General features: G+C 36.6%; 1 protein-coding gene across 1 annotated transcript in view; it reads left to right on the forward strand.

The window, feature by feature from the left end:
• Nucleotides 1-22800, forward strand: part of LOC306885882 (ankyrin-3-like) — a gene marked incomplete at its 5' end in the record, with an annotated part of 90958 nt that overhangs the window by 38118 nt on the left and 30040 nt on the right. Inside the window, 13 exons of the mRNA XM_079442676.1 lie at nt 1221-1319; nt 2971-3069; nt 4186-4383; nt 4477-4575; nt 4687-4785; nt 4879-4977; nt 5310-5405; nt 6181-6253; nt 6591-6629; nt 11332-11455; nt 16362-16464; nt 21018-21127; nt 22105-22137. Of these exons, the coding sequence (XP_079298802.1) occupies nt 1221-1319; nt 2971-3069; nt 4186-4383; nt 4477-4575; nt 4687-4785; nt 4879-4977; nt 5310-5405; nt 6181-6253; nt 6591-6629; nt 11332-11455; nt 16362-16464; nt 21018-21127; nt 22105-22137 (1271 nt within the window). The remainder of the gene's footprint in view (nt 1-1220; nt 1320-2970; nt 3070-4185; nt 4384-4476; nt 4576-4686; nt 4786-4878; nt 4978-5309; nt 5406-6180; nt 6254-6590; nt 6630-11331; nt 11456-16361; nt 16465-21017; nt 21128-22104; nt 22138-22800) is intronic.

Here is a 22800-nt window from a genome sequence, read left to right on the forward strand (position 1 = left end):
AGCAAGTTATACGCTTGTATATCTTTGAATATTCATTGATTATTATGGTGAATGCGAGATGGCTGATGCGTCAACGTATCTGGAGCGGTGTAATAGGGAATCTACACATATCTATGGTCTGCTCGTCACTCCACGGAAGAGAGGGGTGGAGTCAACAGAGCTCACTAGCATTTAAAGCAACATGGACTAAAACAGCGTGCTGAAAACAGAGCTGATTTTGACAGGGCAAAGGAGGCGTTTTTTACACTACCATTGAGAAATTTTAACGAAAGTATGTTATAGACTTTTCATTGGCCACGTACACAGTGCAGCTAAATTAGGTTGTCAGTTGACCTTTTACTCCTTAATCGCGTTACGTATGTACACACATAATTCATTAAAATACGGGAGTGACAACCGCATTCGCCAACCGCATTAACTCCCAAAAAATACAGCTAGTGACAACCGCATTTACAGAAATTCTACGCAGTGTGTACGGAACCGAACTGAACAACTGTTAATGTCGTATTTGAACGTTCATCGGTGTCTTCGTCTGTATGTGAGATGCAAGAAAATAACAGTGAAAGAAGTCTTAACTTAGCACGGGGCTAGCTGCGCTCATGAGCCCTGCTGTAAAGTGTCAGTGCTGCCAGATCTTCATAGAAAAAAACTAAACAAACAAGGACAAGCACAAAAATCACAAACACCCAAGTGCTTTGTTTTATAACACCAAAAAATAATCTCATATCCACAACAGATCACTTTATTAACTTCATAAAGTGCATATCTTTATGAGATAAGACCAAACAACATGCCTAAAAGTACTTGTAAATATGAGGACATGGCAACACTGCAAGACAGCGCTGTTCTGTACACACATGGAACGATAATTTACGGGACATTTAAATGCGGTTGTCGCTTCTGAAACTTTTAGTGTGTACGTGGCCATTAAGACTCTAAAGAATCATATCAACTTGTGTAAAATGGGCATCCAATGACCCCTTTAACAAAATTCACAGTAAAGACATTTATAATTTTACGAACGATTTCTGTTTCAAATAAATGACTTTCTATTTATCATATACTCCTGAAAAAAATGTATCATGGTCTGCAGCATATTAGTCAGCATATTATAATGATTTCTGAAGGGTCATGTGACACTAATGAAAATAGCAGAACTATGCATCTTTTCATTTGTTTTGTTCTCTCTCCTTCTTTCATTACCACATATTCATCCACAGAAAGGATTCACTCCCCTGCATGTGGCTGCAAAGTATGGGCAGTTGGAAGTAGCCAATCTTCTGTTGCAGAAGAAAGCTGCACCGGATGCAGCAGGAAAGGTTGGTGAACAAATGCAAATATATTGCACACAATAACATGCTCAAGCACATCTACAAATTTGCTCATTTATGCATGGTGATTTACATTTGTTTACATAACACAGCTTGGTCCTGTCCCAAAATTTGATGTGGACTTCACTCATGCTTGTTCGTGTGGTGTCCCATTTGTCATTATGATTCAAAAGTTAGGAAAAAAAATAAAATAGGGCATTGGTAAAACATTTACTATAATGTAATGAAATATTTGTGTTTAAACTACTTACAAAAAATGGTCAGAGAACATTATTTTAAACAAAACAGCTATTTTTGAATGGCCTTCAATGAAGGAAAAGGATTTTATAGCCAACGTCGACCAACATCGACCAGCAGGGGCTAACTGGGCCTAGCTAACCAGTCAAACTATGACGCCTATTAGACCACAAGGGCCAAGGGCGTCATTTGGGACAGTGCCTTCATTTGTCTTCGTCTGTTCATCTGTGTCAACCTTTCACCAAATTGTTCCTCCTCACTATTCTTGCACTAAAAAGTATGACTGTCATAACTAGCTCTATTGAGAGATTCACAGAGCTGACAAATTCTGCAGATTTTCCTGTGTCATTAAGTCACCTGTGCTGTCATGAGGGTCTGGTTTCCTTAACATAGATTATGCTTTTTAATAAGTACAACAATGCAGATATGAAAATATGACACAGAAGCTTAAAGGAGTAGGTTACCCCAAAATTAAATTTTTGCTGAAAATGTACATACGCTCAGACCTTTTGGTAAAAGATTTAGAGAAATTTAGCATTAGATCACTTGCTCCCCAGTGGATCCTCTGCAGTGAATGGGTGCCGTCAGGATGAGACTCCAAACAACTGATAAACACATCATAATAATCTATAATTAATCCACATGAATCCAGTCCATAAATTAATGCCTTGTGAAGTGAAAAGCTTCATGTTTGTAACAAACAAATCAATCAAGGCATCTTTTAGCTTTAGATTTTTGCTTACGGTTAAAATATGAGTTATTATGGACTCTTATTTTGGCCAGAAGCAACGGTCCAAAGTTTAAATGTTTTAATGATGGATTTGTTACTTACAAACACGCATCTTTTTTACTTAACTAGACATTAATTGATGGACTGGAGTTGTGTGGATTATTGTGATGTTTTTATCAGCTGTTTGGACTCTTATTCTGATGGCACCCATTCACTGTAGAGCATCCATTGGTGAACAAGTGATGATTAATGCTAAAAAATACATCTACAACTTTAATGGTCTGAGGGTGAGTACATTTTCATAAAATGTTCATTTTTGGGAGGACTATTCCTTTAATCTGTGTTAAGGAAAGACACAATCATCCCATGAAAGTGTTTTTTCATGTCATACTATGTGTGAACTCATGCTACTAGCTTAACGTGGTTTGCTGGGATTTCTTCCCTCTAACTTTAACATGGTGTGTCTGTGTGTATGTGTGCGTGCGTGTGTGTGTACACCTACCATGTGCACACTCATGTACTGTATGTGCTGACATACATGCATGCGTCCTGTGTTTGTGTGTATGTGTGTGTGCATGTTGGTGTTTGTGATTGTGCTGGGGTCTGCGTGTGTGTGTGTGTGTGTGTGTGTGTGTGTATGTGATCGTGCTTGGGTCTGTGTGTATATTATAGACTGGGTTAACACCGCTACATGTGGCTGCTCACTATGATAATCAGAGAGTGGCTCTGTTATTGCTGGACCAGGGAGCATCTCCTCATTCTGCTGCAAAGGTACACATGCACTCTCCAACCCATCGAGGCTGGGTTGCTGGATTAACCCTTCCGTGCTGTTTGCCATTGAAATCTAGTGTGGCTATTACTGACCTTACACAATCATATCTCAGTACTCACAATGTGCTGTTTTTGACTTTGTTGCCATGTACAAATCACATCCGTGGAGGAAGTCTAAGGCTGAAATGTTAGTTAAATTACAGGAAATCTGATAAACTCTAAGAAAATGAAAAAACTAAATTAACTCAAATTAACTAAAAAAAAAACACAACAGCACGGAAGAGTTGTTAAACAGGCTGTATTTTAACACTGAGCTCTGCGAAAATAATTTTTTTAATCATTATTTGTATTTTGTGGTCCAGTAAACAGTGCATAAAAACAATAAAAGTTTACCTGAGAAACACATTTTTTAAAGAATGTGTCTTGCATAAAGTATGTTTTTCTTATCCTATTTTCAAATAGTTTTTATTCTTATTTTAAGCAAATCTCACTAAATTTCGTTTGGAGTTCATTAATGGACATGGTAATGGGAAAAAAATGTGATTGGAGAAAAAATATATATTTTAATGCTTTTGCATTTGCTTGCAAAAGTTTTCTGTTTTTTTTTTTGTTTTTTTTTTAATTAGCAATTTTTTTTTGCCTTTATTTAGATAGGCCAGTGTACAGCAAATGCAAAAACACTGAAATACAATTTTTCCTGCAATCTCATATTTTTCCATCATCATGTCCTTTTAGCAACTTAAAAAAAAAATCTCAGGTAAATTGATCTTGTTTTAGCATTTTTAGATGTTTTTATAGAAAACAAGACAAAAATAAGAATTAAGTATATAATTTTGCAATTCCAAAATTCATGGCTTGTATTTTCCCAGAGTTATTTAGAGTATCTAGTAATATTAAAGTAGACGTCATGGTAACAGGCTAGGAATTTGAGGGGAGTGAATTGCTTGGTTGCTTCTTACAGTCTCTGTTTTGCTAAATTTGAGAAATCCTGAGTGGTTTGTGTACTCAAGAAAAGTACTAGGGAAAAAAAGAAGAAGATTATTGCATGCCTGCATATTATTTCCATTTAAAAAAATTCTGTATCTTTGCATCTTGTTTCTCTCTTATTCTCTCTAGAATGGCTACACACCTCTTCATATTGCAGCTAAGAAGAATCAGTTGGAGATTGGGACAACATTGCTGGAATATGGAGCGGAGTGTAACACAGTGACCCGTCAGGGCATCAGCCCCCTCCACGTCGCTGCACAGGAGGGCAGTGTGGACCTTGTGTCCCTGCTGCTCACGAAACAGGCTAATGTTAATATGGTCAATAAGGTAAAGATATTTACACATGCATATTACACATAAACACAGCACATGTTTGAGAATAAGTATTAGTTTGACTCACCGTGTGTGTTTGTAATACAGAACGGTCTCACGCCGCTGCATCTGGCTGCACAGGATGACAGGGCAGGCGTTTCTGAAGTGCTGTTGAACCATGGAGCAGAAATTGATGCCCAAACCAAGGTCAGGGTTCAGGTTTTGTGGTGTTTCCATAGATTACAGGTTCATTGTGGACCGTACTGCAAGTCTGTACCAGTGTCTAATATTCTCTTGTCTCTCATATTCTCCTAATAGAGTGGTTACACTCCGTTGCATGTGGCTTGCCACTATGGCAACATGAAGATGGCCAACTTCCTGTTAGAGAATCAGGCCAAGCCTAATGCCAAAACAAAGGTGAGTCTGTTTGTAGCTTGTCAAAAAAATATTTAGAGATATTATCTTGTTTTGCATGTAAATTGACTCTCTTTCTCTGTCGTTCTGTGATAGAACGGTTATACACCTCTACACCAAGCAGCGCAGCAAGGCCACACCCACATCATTAATATGCTGCTTCAGTATGGAGCTTCGCCCAATGAGCTCACAGTGGTGAGTACTGAGGCATGCTGGGAATATCTCCTTTACTCAGCAAACTGTCAACCTTGGTCAGCAGTGTACTGTAGCACACACTCACATATACACTCATACACTACCGCTCAAAAGTTTGGGGTAAGATTTTTTTTTTAAAGAAATAATACTTTTTTTAAACAAGGATGCATTAAATTAATCAAAAGTCACAGTAAAGGCATTTACGATAGTGTACCTTTAATATAAACACACATCTCACTCTTATGTTTATAATACCTAGATTTTTATATGGTACATATGAAATCCCTCATATATAGATGTGAAGTCTGTTTTTGTTTGTGTTTGTGTGGCAGAATGGGAACACAGCTCTCTCCATCGCTCGACGATTGGGGTACATCTCTGTAGTGGACACGCTGAGAGGAGTTACAGATGAAAACCTCACTGCCACGGTAACATATTCAACCTGCACCACCATCTGCATCCTGACCTACTTCCATCAACATCTTCTACCCTCAGTGTCCACAATTACCATAGAAATTAATACCAGACAATTAGTTTTTTATGCAATTTGCATTCTGAATCAAATCCACACCAACCAGCCACATCATGCTAATCACTTCTGAGCGATTATTTCATAACTTCATTTCAAAACTGTAAGCCATGTTATGTTTTTTTTTTTTAAATTACACTTCAAATTGAATTTTGAATATACTATTTTTCAACCGTTATTGGATATTTAATCATTCATGCTGTTTATTTTCTATTAGTTTTGCCATCATCTAATGCCAAAGTTAAAGTTAACCTTTAAAAACAGTAATAATTTAATAACACTCTCTAAATTATTATGTATTTTTCATTTTGTACATTATAATGTTGTGATGCCTGAATTCACTTGTACTATTAATAGTTAATAGTATACAATTTAATATTAATGTTATAATATAATTTTAATTAGAAAATGTATATTTATAATATAATATGATAATATAATTTAACAGTCCTATGTATTTATATAATATATTGCTTATCAGCACTAACATAAATAAGTAATTATCGGCTTATTGATATAAGCCAGAATTTTTACATCTGTATTATGTAATTGATTTTAAAAATAAGTTGTATTATGTCATATTATGAATATAATTATCAATTTCATGCTATTTATTTTCATGGAAGTTTGAGTATCTTTAACTCATATTTTGCATATTGTCCATTTTTGACCAGCCTGTAACTGAGAAACACAAGATCAATGTCCCAGAGACCATGAATGAGTTCCTCGACATGTCTGATGATGAAGGTAAAGCTGACTAAGTGCTGATCTAAACACACACACACACAGTTTCACTCTTTCTTATATTGGTTTATACTGATGTAAAGAACTCTTTACTCTGCTGTGACCATTTGCATTTGCACCATTTGAGTCAGTGAGGCAGTTGTTAAAATATTATTTATATTTTATATTCAAATAGTTATTTTGACAGCTGCCCACTAACTTGCACCATGATCACTGGGCTAACACTATCTGCCTTCATTATTGTGTGTGTGTGTGTGTGTGTGTGTGAGTGAGAGAGAGAGAGAGAGAGAGAGAGCGTGTACATTTAACCTATTGCTGTGTGTTGCATGTATGTTGACAGCTGTGAAAGATCATGAAGCTCAGGCTGATGGGGAAGAAGGTACACACTTCTGCAGTTCTGTTTTTTCCTCCCCTTTTTAATCATCCCTCGCTTCACGCACACACTCGCTCGGCTTAGATGCGTTCCTCTCGCCTGGCTTTGCAGTGCGCTGTGTATGTTTTGTCTGTATGCACATAACCAGAGTGTGATTGCTGTGATTTCCTGTCTATGCCGACTTGACACTAACACACAGTTTTTTTTCATCGTTATAAAAACATATTTACAAATGCTCACACATAGAAACACAATAACAGATGCCCACAAAAGCCTGTATGTGACTCATGCAGTTGCCTGGGATACAGTGAAGCTGGTGTCAGGAGGAGAAGGAAACACTCCACGTGTTGACTATGATGCCAAACTCTCTCTGTATTCTCCTGGTGCAACGCTGAAATATTCATGCGCTTGATGTCCCTCATTGCACCCCTCTCCATGGTTACTCAGAGGGATGAGGGCATATGGTTACCGTGTGTGTCAGCAGATACGCTCACAATACCGCAGGTGACACTGACTTGGCCCACAGGTGTCACCCCTCTACCTGAGAGCGAGAGAGACATGCAAAATAGAGAGGGATAGAGAGATGGTCTTGGAATATGACAAAGCAGTAAAATGCTGAAGTCTAGTGTTGAAACTGCTGTCTTAGCACTATGCTGAGAGGTAAAGTGTGCATTAGTGCATGTGTGTGTGTGTATTAACAGCAGACTCCTATAATAGATCCATAGGTTATCGTGGAAGTTATCTGTGTAATCCCATTAAGATGTGCATGTAGGTCTTATGTAGGTCAAAAGCAATGAACACTGCACCTTTGGTTCCTGATCTGATTTTGTAACTCATACAGCTGTTTGTTGTCATATTATGGTGGAGTCTACTGACATTTATTGTTTTTATATTGCGCTAATTATATACCCTAAACCTAGTCCTTCCTTGCAGAAACATTTTCCATTTCTAGATTTTAGATTAAGGTGATTACATGTACAGGGTTCCTAGACTTTCTAGTGATGCGTTATTTTAGTATTATTTATATATATAATACTTAAAAATATATATATTTTTTATATTAATATATATTAATATTTTTATGTTTTCATTTTAATTTTAGGTAATTTTTTGTTAATTTATTAGCTTTTGTTGCTTTAAAATATTACTATTTAGCGTTAATTCATCTTTATTTCCATTTTAGTCTTAGTTGTTTTTATTAGTAATTTTTGTGTTTTACCTTAAACTTATTTCAGATAGTTTACCAAGGCAACATTTCTAATTTTCACTTAATTTTTCAGCCAATGAACTTCCTTGATTTTTCTATGACTGTACCAGTTGTTTGTGATGACTGGATAGCGATAATTTAAAAAAATTATTTATTTCATAGAGACCATTATCAAAAAAGAGTTTCTTTAATTTTGAATGAATAAAAACAGTTTTCACTTTTAAATAAAATCATAATTATTCAAAAGCTTTGCTTTTTAAATTGCCTATATAATTTTACTGTCATAAATATAACATTTAAATTGACAATAGAAATTTTACCTTATATTTATTTGTCCTTTTTTTCAATTATGTATTAAAATTGTTCTTATATGATTATTCCAGGTCTGGAAATTACACTTTAAAATTCCCTGACATTTTTCGGGGCTGTGGGAACCCTGTATTTAATCTCTTTATTAAGCTTCATTATTTTATCATTTTATCACAGTGTAGTCAGTTTAATATCTTAATGGTGATATTTCATGTATTAAATATCAAAGCCTGATGCGTCCCACAAATGTCCAAGAGCACAGTACCTAGTTCAGGAAATTACACACATGGTTAAAAGGAGATGTTGCGTGCATTTACTGTAAGTACAGTACTTAGAAAGGGGTGAACTTCCTTACAGTTATGTAATGTTCTTTAGCACTTTGTAATGAGTTTCATGAATGTTCTATAGTGACTGTGAGTGTCTGAGGAGACCTTGACATTAGCTGATAAAAGACTACATTTATCTGTTTAAATAACTTTCCATATACACACATTTATTATGTCTTATGATGCTATATTAGAGAGGACACTGTTTTTTTTATCATTTAGATTCAACTCTTACACAGACTCTGGGAGAAGTGTTAGTTTTGTATATTGTATATATTATTAAGTATTTATTAATAGTATAAATGAGATTTAATTTTTTTCAGGTTTCATTTTAGCATTAGTACTTTTGTTTTATGCCTTTGTTTTATTAGTTGCCAGAGTCTTAAAATTTAGTTTAGCTTATGTTGTTAATAATAACAACACTGGCACAGACCTGTTAACTTTGTAAGATTCAGGCATGGATTTCAGTCTGAAGGCCTGAAATTGGGGTTTGTCAACACCTGTGATTAGATATAATGTAACACATTAAATGATTCGGATATAAGCATTTCAAACAGCATTCTCAGAGGTCAGTTATCAACAGGTTTCTTTGTATTTGTGAGGAGATTTTTAAATATTTGACTCTCAGGAGTACAACCAAACCAGAACACGCATATATCAGAAAAGTGCTTGCACTGACTCCCTTCATTCTCTTGAGAGAGCTATGTTGACAGTACTTGGTGTCTTATTACCACCTTGCAGTTGCTGCTAGACCTGCAAAATCTATTGCAACATACACACACACACACACACACACACACACACACACTGCTCTGTTTCTGCGCGCGCGCGAGGCTGGATTGGAAAGAGAGCAGAGCTCCTCTGACATGTGAGAGTGCAGCTTTGGTAGATCCTCCTTCGCTTGACCCAGGCTGCCTTGTGATTTAACTTTTACCGGGCGAATGAACGGATGTAAATCTCGCACATCCAGAGCTACGAGAGTTCTGGTCGACACGGGACGACCGACTCTCACATCAGCACCCCGAATAGAGTCCTCATCGCCAGTCTTTTTCTCGGAGGATACAGGCTTCATCTGAGAACTGAACAAATAATCGGAGGAATACGCTAATAGCGGATATATCTGTGTCGGAGTGGGACATGGCAGCGCTTTTATGTGAGTGTTGATAGGACTGTCGCTGTGTCAGAATACTGCGGTGTTTTGGGGCTCTGCTGCATAAAGCGTTCACCGGCTGGACGCTGCTCGGATATATTATTTAAATATGCACTTTTGAAACTCAGAATGGCGTCAAATACAGTGTCTTCTGCTTTTAGACAGGGTGATCTTTTAGTCTTTGTCATGACTGTTCGTTGTCATTAAGTCGTTAATTCGGTACCGGAGTTGAAAGGTATTAGCGAGCCGGTTAGGGAAACGGAGGAGTTCAGTAGCGGGAGGGGAGGGGCTGCAGCACGGAGAGAGAGGACTAGCGAGAGCCGCGTTTATGAGAGATACGAAAAAGATGTTGGCTGTGTCTCAAAACCGACAGAGCTGCCTGCCTAGACGTCATTTTATGCAACATAGGCGAGTCCTTGTCTTATAAATATAACTACTGTCCGAAGCTGTCTACCTAGACAGAGTTGAATGTCTACGATAATGTCTAGTTGGACAGCTAACGCATCCGATGGTTTCTAGAAGTGTTTTATCGTAAAAACCGCTACAATTGAATATTTTATTAAACTAGAGAAAACAACAAAACTGTTTTGCTGGTTTAAACAGGTCGTCAAGCCCATCTGATCATCTTAAAAGTGCCCAAAAACCCATTTGTGACCCTGGACCAGGACAATATTTGCCTGAGATATTTGAAAATATGGAATCTGAGGGTGCAAAAAAATCTAAATATTGAGAAAATCGCCTTTAAAGTTGTCCAAATGAAGTTCTTAGCAATGCATACAAATCAAAAATTTATATATTTACGTTATAAAATTGACAAAATCTTCGTGGAACATGATTTTTGGCATAAAATAAAAATAGTTCATTTTGCCCAATACAATGTATTGTTGGCTATTGCTACAAATATACCCCAGAGACTTATTGGGCTTGTGGTCCAGGGTCACATTTAACTAGTCAACGGACTTGCAAACAGTCTTAGGGGTCTTTTAACTGTTTGTTTGTTGTAATTAGACAATAAAATCAGATACAGGCTGTCATATTTGTGAAAGTGTTATTTGAAAACGTAATTTATGAAATTTAATGGATATATATTATTTTTATTGTCATGTTATTATTACATGGTACCTGCTTTAAAAAACAGCTTGGTTTAAGCTGGTGTCCAAGTTTGACCTGCATGAAAGTGGCCAAACAGTCAAACAGTCCATGCTGAGAGACTAGCAAACCAGCCTTTGCTGGTTTTAGCTTTTTTTTTTTTTTTTTTTTTTTAAATCAGGTTTAAGAAACTCTTTCTGGGGTCTGGGATTGAAACTTGCTTCATAGCAGGAGGTGCAGTGGTGTCTGATGCAGCAGAACATTTCCTCTATGTGTCAGTGAAATATCGCCACCTAAGTTTCTGTTATTCACAGTGGGACAGAAAAACACCCAGGTGTGACCTCGATTAATAATCTAGAAGCTGCGAGCTGGATGTTGCGTGACGCAAGAAGACCATGTGGTCCGGTTGGTTCACCCTGCAAGAGATGAGCTACAAATTATTACCATTGTGCGTTAGAGCAAGACACTTAACCTCTGATTGCTCTAGCAGGACTGTCTTGGCAATAAGTGTACTGTAAGTCGCTTTTGATTTCAACGTGGGGAGAACTAATTGCCGCAGCTGCTGATAGGTCACCTTACCAGTTCACCTTCAAGTGAGCTCACCTTCGGCCTGTCTCATCCCTGCAGGTGAAGATGCAATGACCGGCGAGACTGAGAAGTATCTTCGGCCACAGGACCTGAGGGAGTTGGGGGATGACTCCCTGCCGCAGGAGGGGTACATGGGTTTCAGTATTGGAGCACGCTCTGCCAGGTAATAGAACTAATTTACATTTTATGATGCTTGCTTGTTTGTGAAGCTGTTTGTACCTTATGCTGGTTCTCTATGAGTAGCAAATATATATGGAGTTGCAAGTTATTATGGCACGAGCGGATGGCTTTTTGGAGGTGTTTAGATGGATGATCATTTGGATAGGTTTAGGTTGTGCTGTGGTGTTCAGCTGGTCTTCTCTAAAAGCGTTACTACTGTCTTTGTGTTTTGGCTTTTAGTCCACATTAATAAAAATGCTTCAAGAAGAGAAGGATGGTAGAAAACAGATGAGGAATGAGGGATAGTTAAATCCTGGTCAGATTCATTGTGTATTCAGTGCTGTCAGTCTTCATATCCTTTTGTTTACTGGAAATAAATACTGGGATTTTAGTTATCTGGAAACTGTTCCCACTACACAAATTCAACTCACCATGTGTCATTGAAGTTAAAGTGTGCATGACACAAGTGTTTTTAGATGACAGATTAAACTATGAGAAATTGTTATGCAAATAATAACAGAAAAACACCTGTTGTACTTTTAGTGCAGACATTAATATTTTACCGTATTTAATATTTAAAAATAGGTTACATCATGCAGCTATGCCACTTCAGCCAAAACTTATGTTCTACAGCTGGGCAACTTTTGCAGGATTTGTAACTGTAATTTGTGCCTCTGATGTTTATCAAATTCACAAACATCGAAATGTTTTAAAGTAACAAAGGAGTACTAAGTTGATGTTGAAACTGAGATATTAATACAATGCATAAGATGAAAAATAAATGAAATATTTTGTAAGATAATAGACTTTGTAAAAAGGGTTATGACTAAGTTTATTTTAGCTTTAAGAAAGAACGGTACACAAAGCGAACGCTTGGTCACTTAATGTGTTTTGTTTGATCAGATTTGCTATGAATTTGGGTGTGTGTCCATTTTCTTGTAAAGTTTTTATGTGGCCTATACAACCTAATGCATTGACGCTGGCCCATATTGGTGGGCGATATGACCAAATTGAGTTCTTTATCATGGCTTATTGTGCTTAATAACTCTATTTAACATCATGCACATCTTGTTCTGTATTTTCTCATTCATGCATGTTTCTTTATCTCTCGTATGTGTCAATAAGCGTAAAGACTACTATGCAAAGCAGATATGCATTTACATACCGCAAATTTAACGATATAGCAAAACCTCTTATGAAAGACACTTTATACTGTCATCACAATACATATCGTCATAAAGCCCAGCCCTATTGGGCTAGCTGTGTGTTGTTGCTCCTAAGTTTGGTATTTAAATATCCTCTATTTATGTTCATATAGATATCTGATTAGGAAAATGCAAGTGACCAAGTATAAATACCTGTATAAAAGATACTCAGATGGTCAATTTCAGGCTTAATGTTTTGTTAATAAATCATAATCAAATGGATCTTTACATTCATAGCAAACATGGTGTCCTTTTAAGTACCATCATCCATATAACCATATGCCAAATCTGATCAGATCACAAAATTATATTAAATTGTATTAAATTGTCAGAGGAATTTAAAATGCTGTTGCACTCCTAAAGGTACAATGCTTTTCTAAAATGCTTCCTTATGTTATAATTGTAAGTTGTAAGTTTATGAGAAAAGTTTAAGGCAGAAGACGCACATCTGTGGTGTTTTGTGCTGAAGTACAGCCCGTTCTCTCATTTATAAGGTCATTATCTGTTTATCGTGGCTGATGAGCATAGTAGGTGAGGGAGAGGTGGGACACGAGAATGGAAAGGTACCACTCTTGTCATGCGAGCGTTATGTGGCACAATGAAGCCTGATTTGCTCTTGTTGTACAGGACAGTGAGTTCTGATTGGCTAGCTTTTCGAGGACAGGGAATAAATGACTGAAAACAATTACATCATCACCGGGAAGGGAACGCTGAGTGACAAAGTCTGGAAAGTGCATGACTCTGTTTGTGTGAACGTGAAAGTGTGATCTGATGGATGCAGACCTTCAGTCTCTTATCGCCTTTAGTTATGATTGATCGTTTCAGTTTTGTGCTCAGAACTCTAGTATAGCTCAAATGGAAGAATTAGCTTTATGGTTTGCTGCATTTGGATATTGACACTGCGGCTTTCTTGCACAAGAGGCATTAAATAGTCAAATGTGAGTCAAATTAGCTGTATAGATTATTGGTATAATTACGTCATTTGCAAAGTACTCAGTATCCCAGCTGCTTAGTCAAGGTAAGACGCACTGTTTCATGTCTGAAAATAAGTTTAGAAATATTTTTACTATATGGATTGTTACTGTTGGATTTAGATGATCTCATGGATAATATTCTACCATACAAAGCTTCATATTTTCTGCCTCTTTGTTTTGTTAACATCAGCCTGGCATTGTTTGCTCTTACATAGGGCTACTAATGTTGATTGTTTTTACCAAACGCACACCCAGTCCTGTCTAGGAGCACAACACATGCTGTGGCAGAGCCTCAGTGCCATGCTTAACTCTCACTGCTTCTGCCACGTCCAGTACATTTTACGCTCTTTTCTCTTTCTTGGCTTCTCTCACTCTCTCTAGCCCCAGGATAAGGTAAGAGTGATGTCTTTCTCTCTGCCTTTCCCTCTCTGTGCCTTTCGCCTTCTGTCTCTGTAGCTGTTGTTTCTGTCTCTGCCCCTTTCCATACATACTACAACTCCCATCATGCCTCGCTCCACTGTGTCATCTGGTGCAGTGCGTTTCTGTGGAGTCTCATCCCTTTCATACACTGAGGCCTGAGCTCCTCGGCCTGATAGAACAAATTCATGCATCTCAACTGGAGTTTTGGTCTCTGAACTTCTCTTGCGTTGACGTTTTATTTGTTCTATCTGGCTCCGAAGCCGAACACACTTCTTATCGGTCACACAAAAGCCATCGAACATTTTTGAAGGCGGTTTATAAATGCAAAAGATGTGAGGAGTGTTTCAAAACAACAGGAAAAGTGGGCAGTAGGTGTGTGTTGTGAAATATTGTGGTTTTAGATGTTATCGATGTCTGAAATGTTAATGATTAATGTGCTAACTATTATGTTTTAGTTGCTTTGTCAGTTTTTGTTTAGTGTGGCATGGATTGTGTTCATATATTTTGTGTTTTGCTGTTGTTTCTGTTGTGTAGTGCTCTATGTAACATCCAGGGACAAAAGCTTCAAGCTGATCAGTCAGCAGTTGAAGCCAATTACTCTGTCACATCGCTGACGGCACATTTAATCGCCCATTACTCACCACATTGATCACAGAAATTTTAAATAGTTATGGTGTTCTAAGCATGTTTGATTATGATCGCTAGTGTGCTTTTGATAGAAAAGCACAGAGAGGATAGTTAATCCACATTGTGTGCTTAAAAACAAACAAGATTACAAAGAAGTAGAATGATGAAGAAGGAAAGGAAAAAGAGATAAGTTAATGCAGAGGAGGGAAATGAGAAGAGTGTGTGCTGCAGAGAAGAGTGAGTCGGCTGCTTTAATGCTACAGAACCATAAAAACAATGCAGATCAGGACGAATGAAGCTGAAGTGCAAGAGAATGAGAGGAAGGAATGGAAAGAGAGTTGTAAACTCATTCATCCAAAAACTAGCTCACAAACCGACACTCGCGTGTCCAGTTCTGCTGTGTGTGCCTTCAGTACTGCTCCTTTAAATCCTGCTGATTACTGCAGAAATTTCAATCTCTCATACACACACCGTGCAGCCAACCCAAGACTGCTGTCCTGCAAAGATCCAGGCGTTTCTAAGAGCACTGCAGAAGGGTGCACACACTCACAAAGTCGTAAATTTGATCTGAGAGACACTTATTCAAAGTGTCAGTTTATTAGTGGTGCTTGCTGTAGCTGTTCCTCATGGATTAGGGGTTTTTCAAAACCAGTCGCAATAAGTGTTAAACCTTGGTACATAGCAAAACCTGCACTGTTTGTGATATTGACATAAATGATACCTCAAATTGTACGATTGTGCGATTAACAACCACCCGGAACACCATAACAACCACAGATCAATGCATTAAAACACAATTAGAACATCTTAGCAATGAGATTCACTCAAAAATGGAGTTAAATGTAACTAGCACTAGTTTACAAAGAGTAAAACTTCTGTTCATTTAGATATACACTACAGTTAAAATTTCCATAGTTTTGGGTCAGTAAGAAAAGAAAAAGAAATTAATACTAATAATAAATTACAAAATAATAATTAAAACAGAAAACAGGAATTTTAAATAGTAATATTATTTCACAATATTAATCTTTTGGTACAATTAATGCTGCCTTGGTGAGTATAAGAGACTTCTTTCAAAAATGCACACAAAAAAATCTTACCGACCCCAAACTTTTGAATGATAATATACTTTTTACATTGTATCGGTAACACTTTAGAGTAGGGAACACATTTTCACTATTAACTAAGAGTTTTCCCTGAACAAACTCATTATTTACTGCTTTTTAGTGGTTAGTAAGGTAATGGTTAAATTTAGGTAGGATTAACAGATTTAAAATATGATCATGCAGAATAAGGCATTAATATGTGCTTTATAAGTACTAATAAACAGCTAATATTCTAGTAATAGGTATGCTAATAAGCAAGTAGTTAATAGTGAGAATTGGTCCGTAAAATAAAGTGTTACCATTGTATCTTATTAAACCATTTAAATATTAATGTTATAGTAATATTTCCCATACAAGATCTCTTCTGTTTCAACATCTCTTCTCTCTTCAACATCAGATATCCCCTTCTCTCTTCTCTTCTCTGAAGGGTTTGATTTTGTTCTCCCTGGATGTTGCATGTTGTAACTTTTGTGGTTTTGTGTTTATGTTTGTTCGTCCCTTTTTGTGCGTCTTTCGCTTTGTGTTTGTGTGTGTCTGCTTGTACGTGTGAACATGTGTGAACCTCTTATACACTCCAGTCTACACTCCTTCAGCTCAGACAGGTCCAACACTCTGAACAAAAGCTCCTTCGCTCGAGACAGCATGATGATTGAAGAGATGCTGGCTCCCACCAAAGACACGGTAAGAACACCCACTCTGTGGCTTGCATTGTCTTGTTTTCATTCATTAAAGTAGCCGCTTTTCCACCGTCGGGCCAAACTGTTTTTGTAGCTTTATCTTTTTTTTCAGGCCCATACGGTACGAATATGGTTTCATTTTACACTGTGGGGCTTATAACAGAGCTTGTAATACAAATGCTTCAGTCGTCGCCTTGGTAACACAAGTGTTTACAGATGGTATGAAATGTAAATAGTGGCCGCGTTATGGAGGATGATCAGATATTTCTGTTTACTTCGCTCAAATTGCGTGCTTTGCCAGCTAAAGAGAGAAACTAATAGCCAGGCAACAAACAGGTGACCAATCCTGAGTGGCGACGTCACTGCACTCATTCTACCAACACAGTTCAGCACTGTTAGCCAACCATGCAGAGAATTTTGGGCTGAGAATGGTTTGTAATCGTACCATGCTGAACCAAGCTCAAGTGGAAATATAACTGTAACCATTCCTTATCGTTCTTAGAACAGTTCACCGTAAAAGTGGAAAAGCGGCTGTGTTTACTCTGCATCATACTTTCAGAAAGCACACACACTACTGTGTTGTTACAAACCCTAGTTAGTTTCCTTCATAGGCAGCATTTTAAGGCATTATAGATTTAAAACCTGTTTCAAAACCAAGGCAAATTGTGATGCTTTTATAGTTTTAATTTTAAGGTGGCTTTATCATTAGTAATGATGGCATACATCAAAGATGGTGGATGAAGTAAATAAATTATATTTATAATAAGTGTTGTATTATTATTATTATGTTTTATAGCATTTATAAATATTTTGAATTAGCTTTTATTTTTATATTTTCATTTTAAGTAAAATTTTTAGTCTTTGTTGTGCTTTTGTTATTTTATTAGTTTTTAAATATTTATATATATTCGGTTTTAAATATTTATATATATTCTATCTTGATTTCAAGTTTTTTCTTATATTTATATACAGTATTATTCCACATTTCAAATTTAGCAGTTTTACTTAAAGGGATATTCCACCCCAAAATGAAAATTTTGTCATTAATCACTTGCCCCCATGTCGTTCCAAACCCGTAAAAACTTCGTTCTTCTTCGGAACACAATTTAAGATATTTTGGATGAAAACCGGAAGGCTTGTGACTGTCCCATTGACTGCCAAGTAAATTACACGGTCAAGGCACAGAAAAGTATAAAAAATATAGTCAAAATAGTCCATCTGCCATCAGTGGTTCAATCAGAATTTTATGAAGCGATGAGAATACTTTTTGTATGCAAAGAAAATAAAAATAACGACATTTATTCAACAATTTGTCTCTTCTCTGTCTCTCTGTGTCAGCGTAGCGCCGTTTTGGAGAGCATCCGATGGACGCAAAGTGCGTACGCTATTCTCTGTCATCAGTAACGCATGGATACGTATTGCACGGTTATTTACGCTTTGATTTTACGGGTTTGGAACGACATGGGGGTTGATGATGATGTGATTAATGTATCCCTTCAACAATAACAATAACTGTTTATAATTGATTATAAATATACTTCATTTATTCAGTAGTGTACATTTCTGCTGTATGGGCGTTACTTTACTTACGCCACTGCACCATTATATGAAATATCACACTTCTTCATCAACACTTGACTGATCAGCACTAGAAACTAGATATGACACACAAAAAATAAGTGAAGAATTGCTTCACCGCAACCCTGTACTTATAAAAAGCCATAGATTTATTGTTAATTCCATTCAATGTCTGGCATTCTTCCTACAATTGCACAAAGTCCAGTCAGAACTTTCCACAACAGAGTAAAATGTCTTGGAATATTTGTTTTGGGTCCCATGGGGTTTACCAAAGCCTCAAAAAACACTCTTCTGTTCTGTCCAGTGTCACATTCTCATTTCCAAATGTGCCTTTAAATAAATTCTTAGACTTGAGACTTTCAGTCTAATAAGAGTTTATTTAAAGACACTTTTAGAAATCAAAAATGCTTGACCTCGATCTATCCTTAAACAGTTGGATAGACACTGGAAAGAAGGACAAAGAGAGAGAGAATGATGGAGAGTCAGATTTGGACTCTGCCAGGCTTTTCTATTTTGTGTTTTCCTGTTCAGAGTTCTGTTGCTCTTTCCAGTATTCAGGCTAGACTCCTGAAATTGTTCAATTCTTAAAGAAAACAAAGATGTAGTTACTAGTCCACTGATTTTATTTGATTCAGTTTTGAATTGTTTTCATTTAGCAAGTGTATAAAGACTGAAAGCCATTAACCTTAACTAAAAACAACTGTTATGAGGTCAGTATTGCATCCAGAGTATATGACCATGGTACTTGTTTATGGGAGCATAGAAAGAGAGAGAATGCAATACTGCATTGCATACTAAAGTGCTTTTAATTTGACTAAAGTGCTTTTTGGGCTTCATTCAAGTGTTCAATTCAGGTTTGATCAGGTAGACAGATCACTAGGTTTTGAACAACATGAGAGAAACACTTCACATTACACCTATTTTCTCTCTCTTTGTTTGGCTTCAGAGTGTATTTAAAGATATTTCCTACATGGTGGACGCTCAGAATAAGGTACAGGTCCTTGATCGTGACCATGTTAGTTCATCTCTCTCCATTTTTCCATCCTTTCATTAGACAAAAATCCAAACACGCTAGATTTTTCTCATTTATTCGCTCATCTGTATTTATGTGTTATTGTTTGTTTAGAAAAACAAGCTCCACCTCCATCTGCAGTGTTTATTTTGTTGTCTTTCACTCATTTGTTGTTTTTTCAGCTTTTTATTTTTCTTGTTGAGTGTCCTGTTTGAAGCCATGTTTCATCCAGATGCATCATCATGATGTTACCAAAGTCATTCTGTTTCATAACTTTATTTTGGAAGCGGTTTTACAAGGCATCTCATATATATATATATATATATATATATATATATATATATATATATATACAGTGCCCTCCAAAAGTATTGGAACAGTGAGGCCAACTCCTTTATTTTTGCTGTAGACTGTAAACATTTGGGTTTGACATCAAAAGATGATTATGAGATGAGAGATTAACATTTCAGCTTTTATTTACAGGTATTTTCATCTGGATCTGATACACAATTTAGAAGATAGCACCTTTTGTTTGAACCCACCCATTTTTCATGTTACCAAAAGTATTGGAACATGTGACTGACAGGTGTGTTTTGTTGCCCTGGTGTGTCTTATTAATTGATTATTCAAACAATAAATAGCACTGAATGTCTGTGCTTAGTTTCAGATCCGTGCAGACTGCATTTATAGTTTGTTAGACGTGTAACCAACATGAAAACCAGAGAGGTGTCTATGGGTGAAAAACAAGCAATTGTGAAGCTGAGAGAAGATGAAAAATCAATCAAACCATTGCACAAACACTGGCAATAGCAAGTACAACCATTTGGAATCTCCTGAGGAAGAAAGAAACCACTGGTGTACTAAATAACACACCTCAAACGGGTAGATCAAGGAAAACATCTGCAGTTGATGACAGAAACATTGTGACAGCTGTAAAGAAAGACCCTAAAACAACTGTTAGTGACATCAGCAACAACCTCCAGAGGGCAGGAGTGAAGGTATCACAATCTACTGTTCGCAGAAGACTTCATGAACAAAAGTACAGAGGCTACACCAGAAGATGCAAATCACTCATTAGCAAGAAGAATAGGAGACGAGCCTCAAAAATTCTGGGACAAGGTTTTATGGACTGATTTTATGGACCAAAGTGATGGAAAGGCTAAAGTTTGGAGAAAGAAAGGATCTGCTCATGATCCCAAACATATAAGCTCATCTGAAACACAGTGTACACAGGTGTACATTATAGTATACATTACACAAGTAATGTAATGGCTTGGGCTTTCATCACTTCTTCTGCCACAGGCTCATTAATCTTCATTAATGATGTAACACATGATGGCAGCAGCAAAATTAACTGATTGGGAGATCCTTCATCATGCAGCAAGATAATGACCCAAAACATAGTGCCAAAACAACAAAGGAGTTCATCAGGGGCAAGAAGTGGAAGGTTTTAGACTGGCCAAGTCAATCTCCACACTTAAACCCTGTAGAGTATGCACTTTACCTGCTGAAGAAGAGACTGAAGGGAGTAACCCCCCAAAACTGAAAGAGGCTGCGGTGAAAGCCTGGAAAAGCATCACAAAAGAAGAATGCAAAAGTTTGGTGATGTCAATGGGTCACAGGCTTGATGCAGTTATTGAAAGCAAAGGATTTGCATCTAAATATTAAGTCTTTTTCACTTTAATCTATGTTAATTCTATCTGTTCCAATACTTTTGGTAAAATGAAAAATCGGTGGGTTCAAACAAAAGGTGCTATCTTCTAAGTTGTGTATAAGATCCAGATGAAAATACCTGTAAATAAAAGCTGAAATGTTAATCTCTCATCTCATATTCATATTTTGATGTCAAACCCAAATGTTTCCAGTCTACAGCAAAAATAAAGGAATTGACCTTACTGTTCCAATACTGGTTTTGCAACTGCTCCTGACCCTGAAGTGTATGTTTTTATATATGGATGTGTTTACAGCATCTTGCAGTGACTCGTGAATACAACAGCGAGTGTATGCGGCGGTACAGTTGGACCACTGATACAGTGGACCACTCACATAACACTGTCTGCAGTCCTGTGCATTCTGGGTAAGAATATGTTTTTGTGTTTAGGTTGTTTAACATTAAGTTTGCAAACATATTAGTAACAACAACATTAATATATTTTGATTATATATGATGTTTATACACTCAAATTCAAAGGTTTGGGGTTAGTAAGATTTTTGAATGTTTTCTAATATGCTGATATGTTGCTTAAGAAAAAATTCTTCTTATTGGTTTCTTATTATTATCAATGTTGAAATAGTTGTGCTCCTTAATATTCTTATGAAAACATTGATATATTTATTTAGTGTACTTGACGAATAGAACATAAAAAAGAACTTATACTTGAAATATACATATTTTGTAACATTATAAATGTCTTCACTATTGCTTTTAATCAATATAATGCATCCCTGCTGAATGAAAGTATTCATTACTTAAAAAAAATCTTGCTGACCCCAAACTGTTGAATAGTAGAGCTCAGTCCTCCTTATTTTACATAATTGTACTTAGTTACAATTTTATTTTAGAAGAAAATAAATGTGTCATTCTGTCTATTAGTGGCACCAAATGAATTGCAATTCTGTTAGAATTCCCAATAATCTCAATGCTAAAATGTATTGCTTTTGACCACCTAGATCTCCTAAGGGGGGATTGAGCACCTCATCAGCACATTATAATGATACCATTTATGATTGGTGGAAGATGATTTAATCCAACCAGTCTGCAAACATGATGCTGTTTTGGGCAAGCATGTGAAAAGCTTTTCATTGGCTTCATTGAGTTGTTTGCATAAAGCACATTTTGATTTCCTTTAGTCCCCCCCCCCCCCCCCCCCCACACACACACTTTCTGCTACATTGCATATAATATCTCATTTTTGACATCAGCTTCATGTCTTTTTTACATGTATGTCTTATTTCAGCTTTTTTTACCATGACAACAACTGTAATAATGAATGTTATTTTTTTTTACCTCCTGCTTTCTGTTCTTTTTCCTTTCGTTAATTTTTCCTTTTGCAGCCCTTCCTCCCCGCTTCCTCAGTATGACTCCAGGTGAAAACTGAGTCCGGTGACATCACACTTTCTATAGCTTTCTGTCCTGTCTTTTCCTCTATTTTTCATCTGTCCTCTCCTGTTTTCTTAAACTCTTTATCTCTATCCTGCTCTCTGGTGTTTTATTCCCTGTTTTATCTCCTCATCTGTGTGAGCGCTCCTCCACACTGTGTGTTAAGCTGGTCTTTGGGAAATGGACCTCATCTCATGCAGAAATGAGCAACTTCAGCACAGTCATAAAATAAATTCCAGATCACTTATTACACACACACTAGTTGCACCATCAGCACATTAGACATTTGGTGATGAAAGGGAATTTTTTGTAATGTTCTTCATTTCACAGTTAGAAATTACTTGTTAAAGCTGCGCCATTTCATCAGTAGGACTGGGCGATATATTGGAAAATAACAGTATATTGTATTTAAATTGATTCATTACTCTGATTTAAGAAATTGATTGTTATTTGCACCATTCATCAGTAAAGTTCCTGTAAATCTTGTGGGTGGCATATCTGATATAGTAAAAATATGTTTTATTACAAATATGCAAATAATGCAATTTATTGCTATATTGACCCATATAATAGAAAATTAAATATTCTTCTTTGAGATGTTAATTGACTTATTCTTTGAAAATAGTGTGGGAAACCGTCTTTATTATTTG

This window comes from Barbus barbus (genome assembly GCF_936440315.1).
Source record: "Barbus barbus genome assembly, chromosome: 20".
NCBI classification, from domain to species: domain Eukaryota; kingdom Metazoa; phylum Chordata; class Actinopteri; order Cypriniformes; family Cyprinidae; genus Barbus; species Barbus barbus.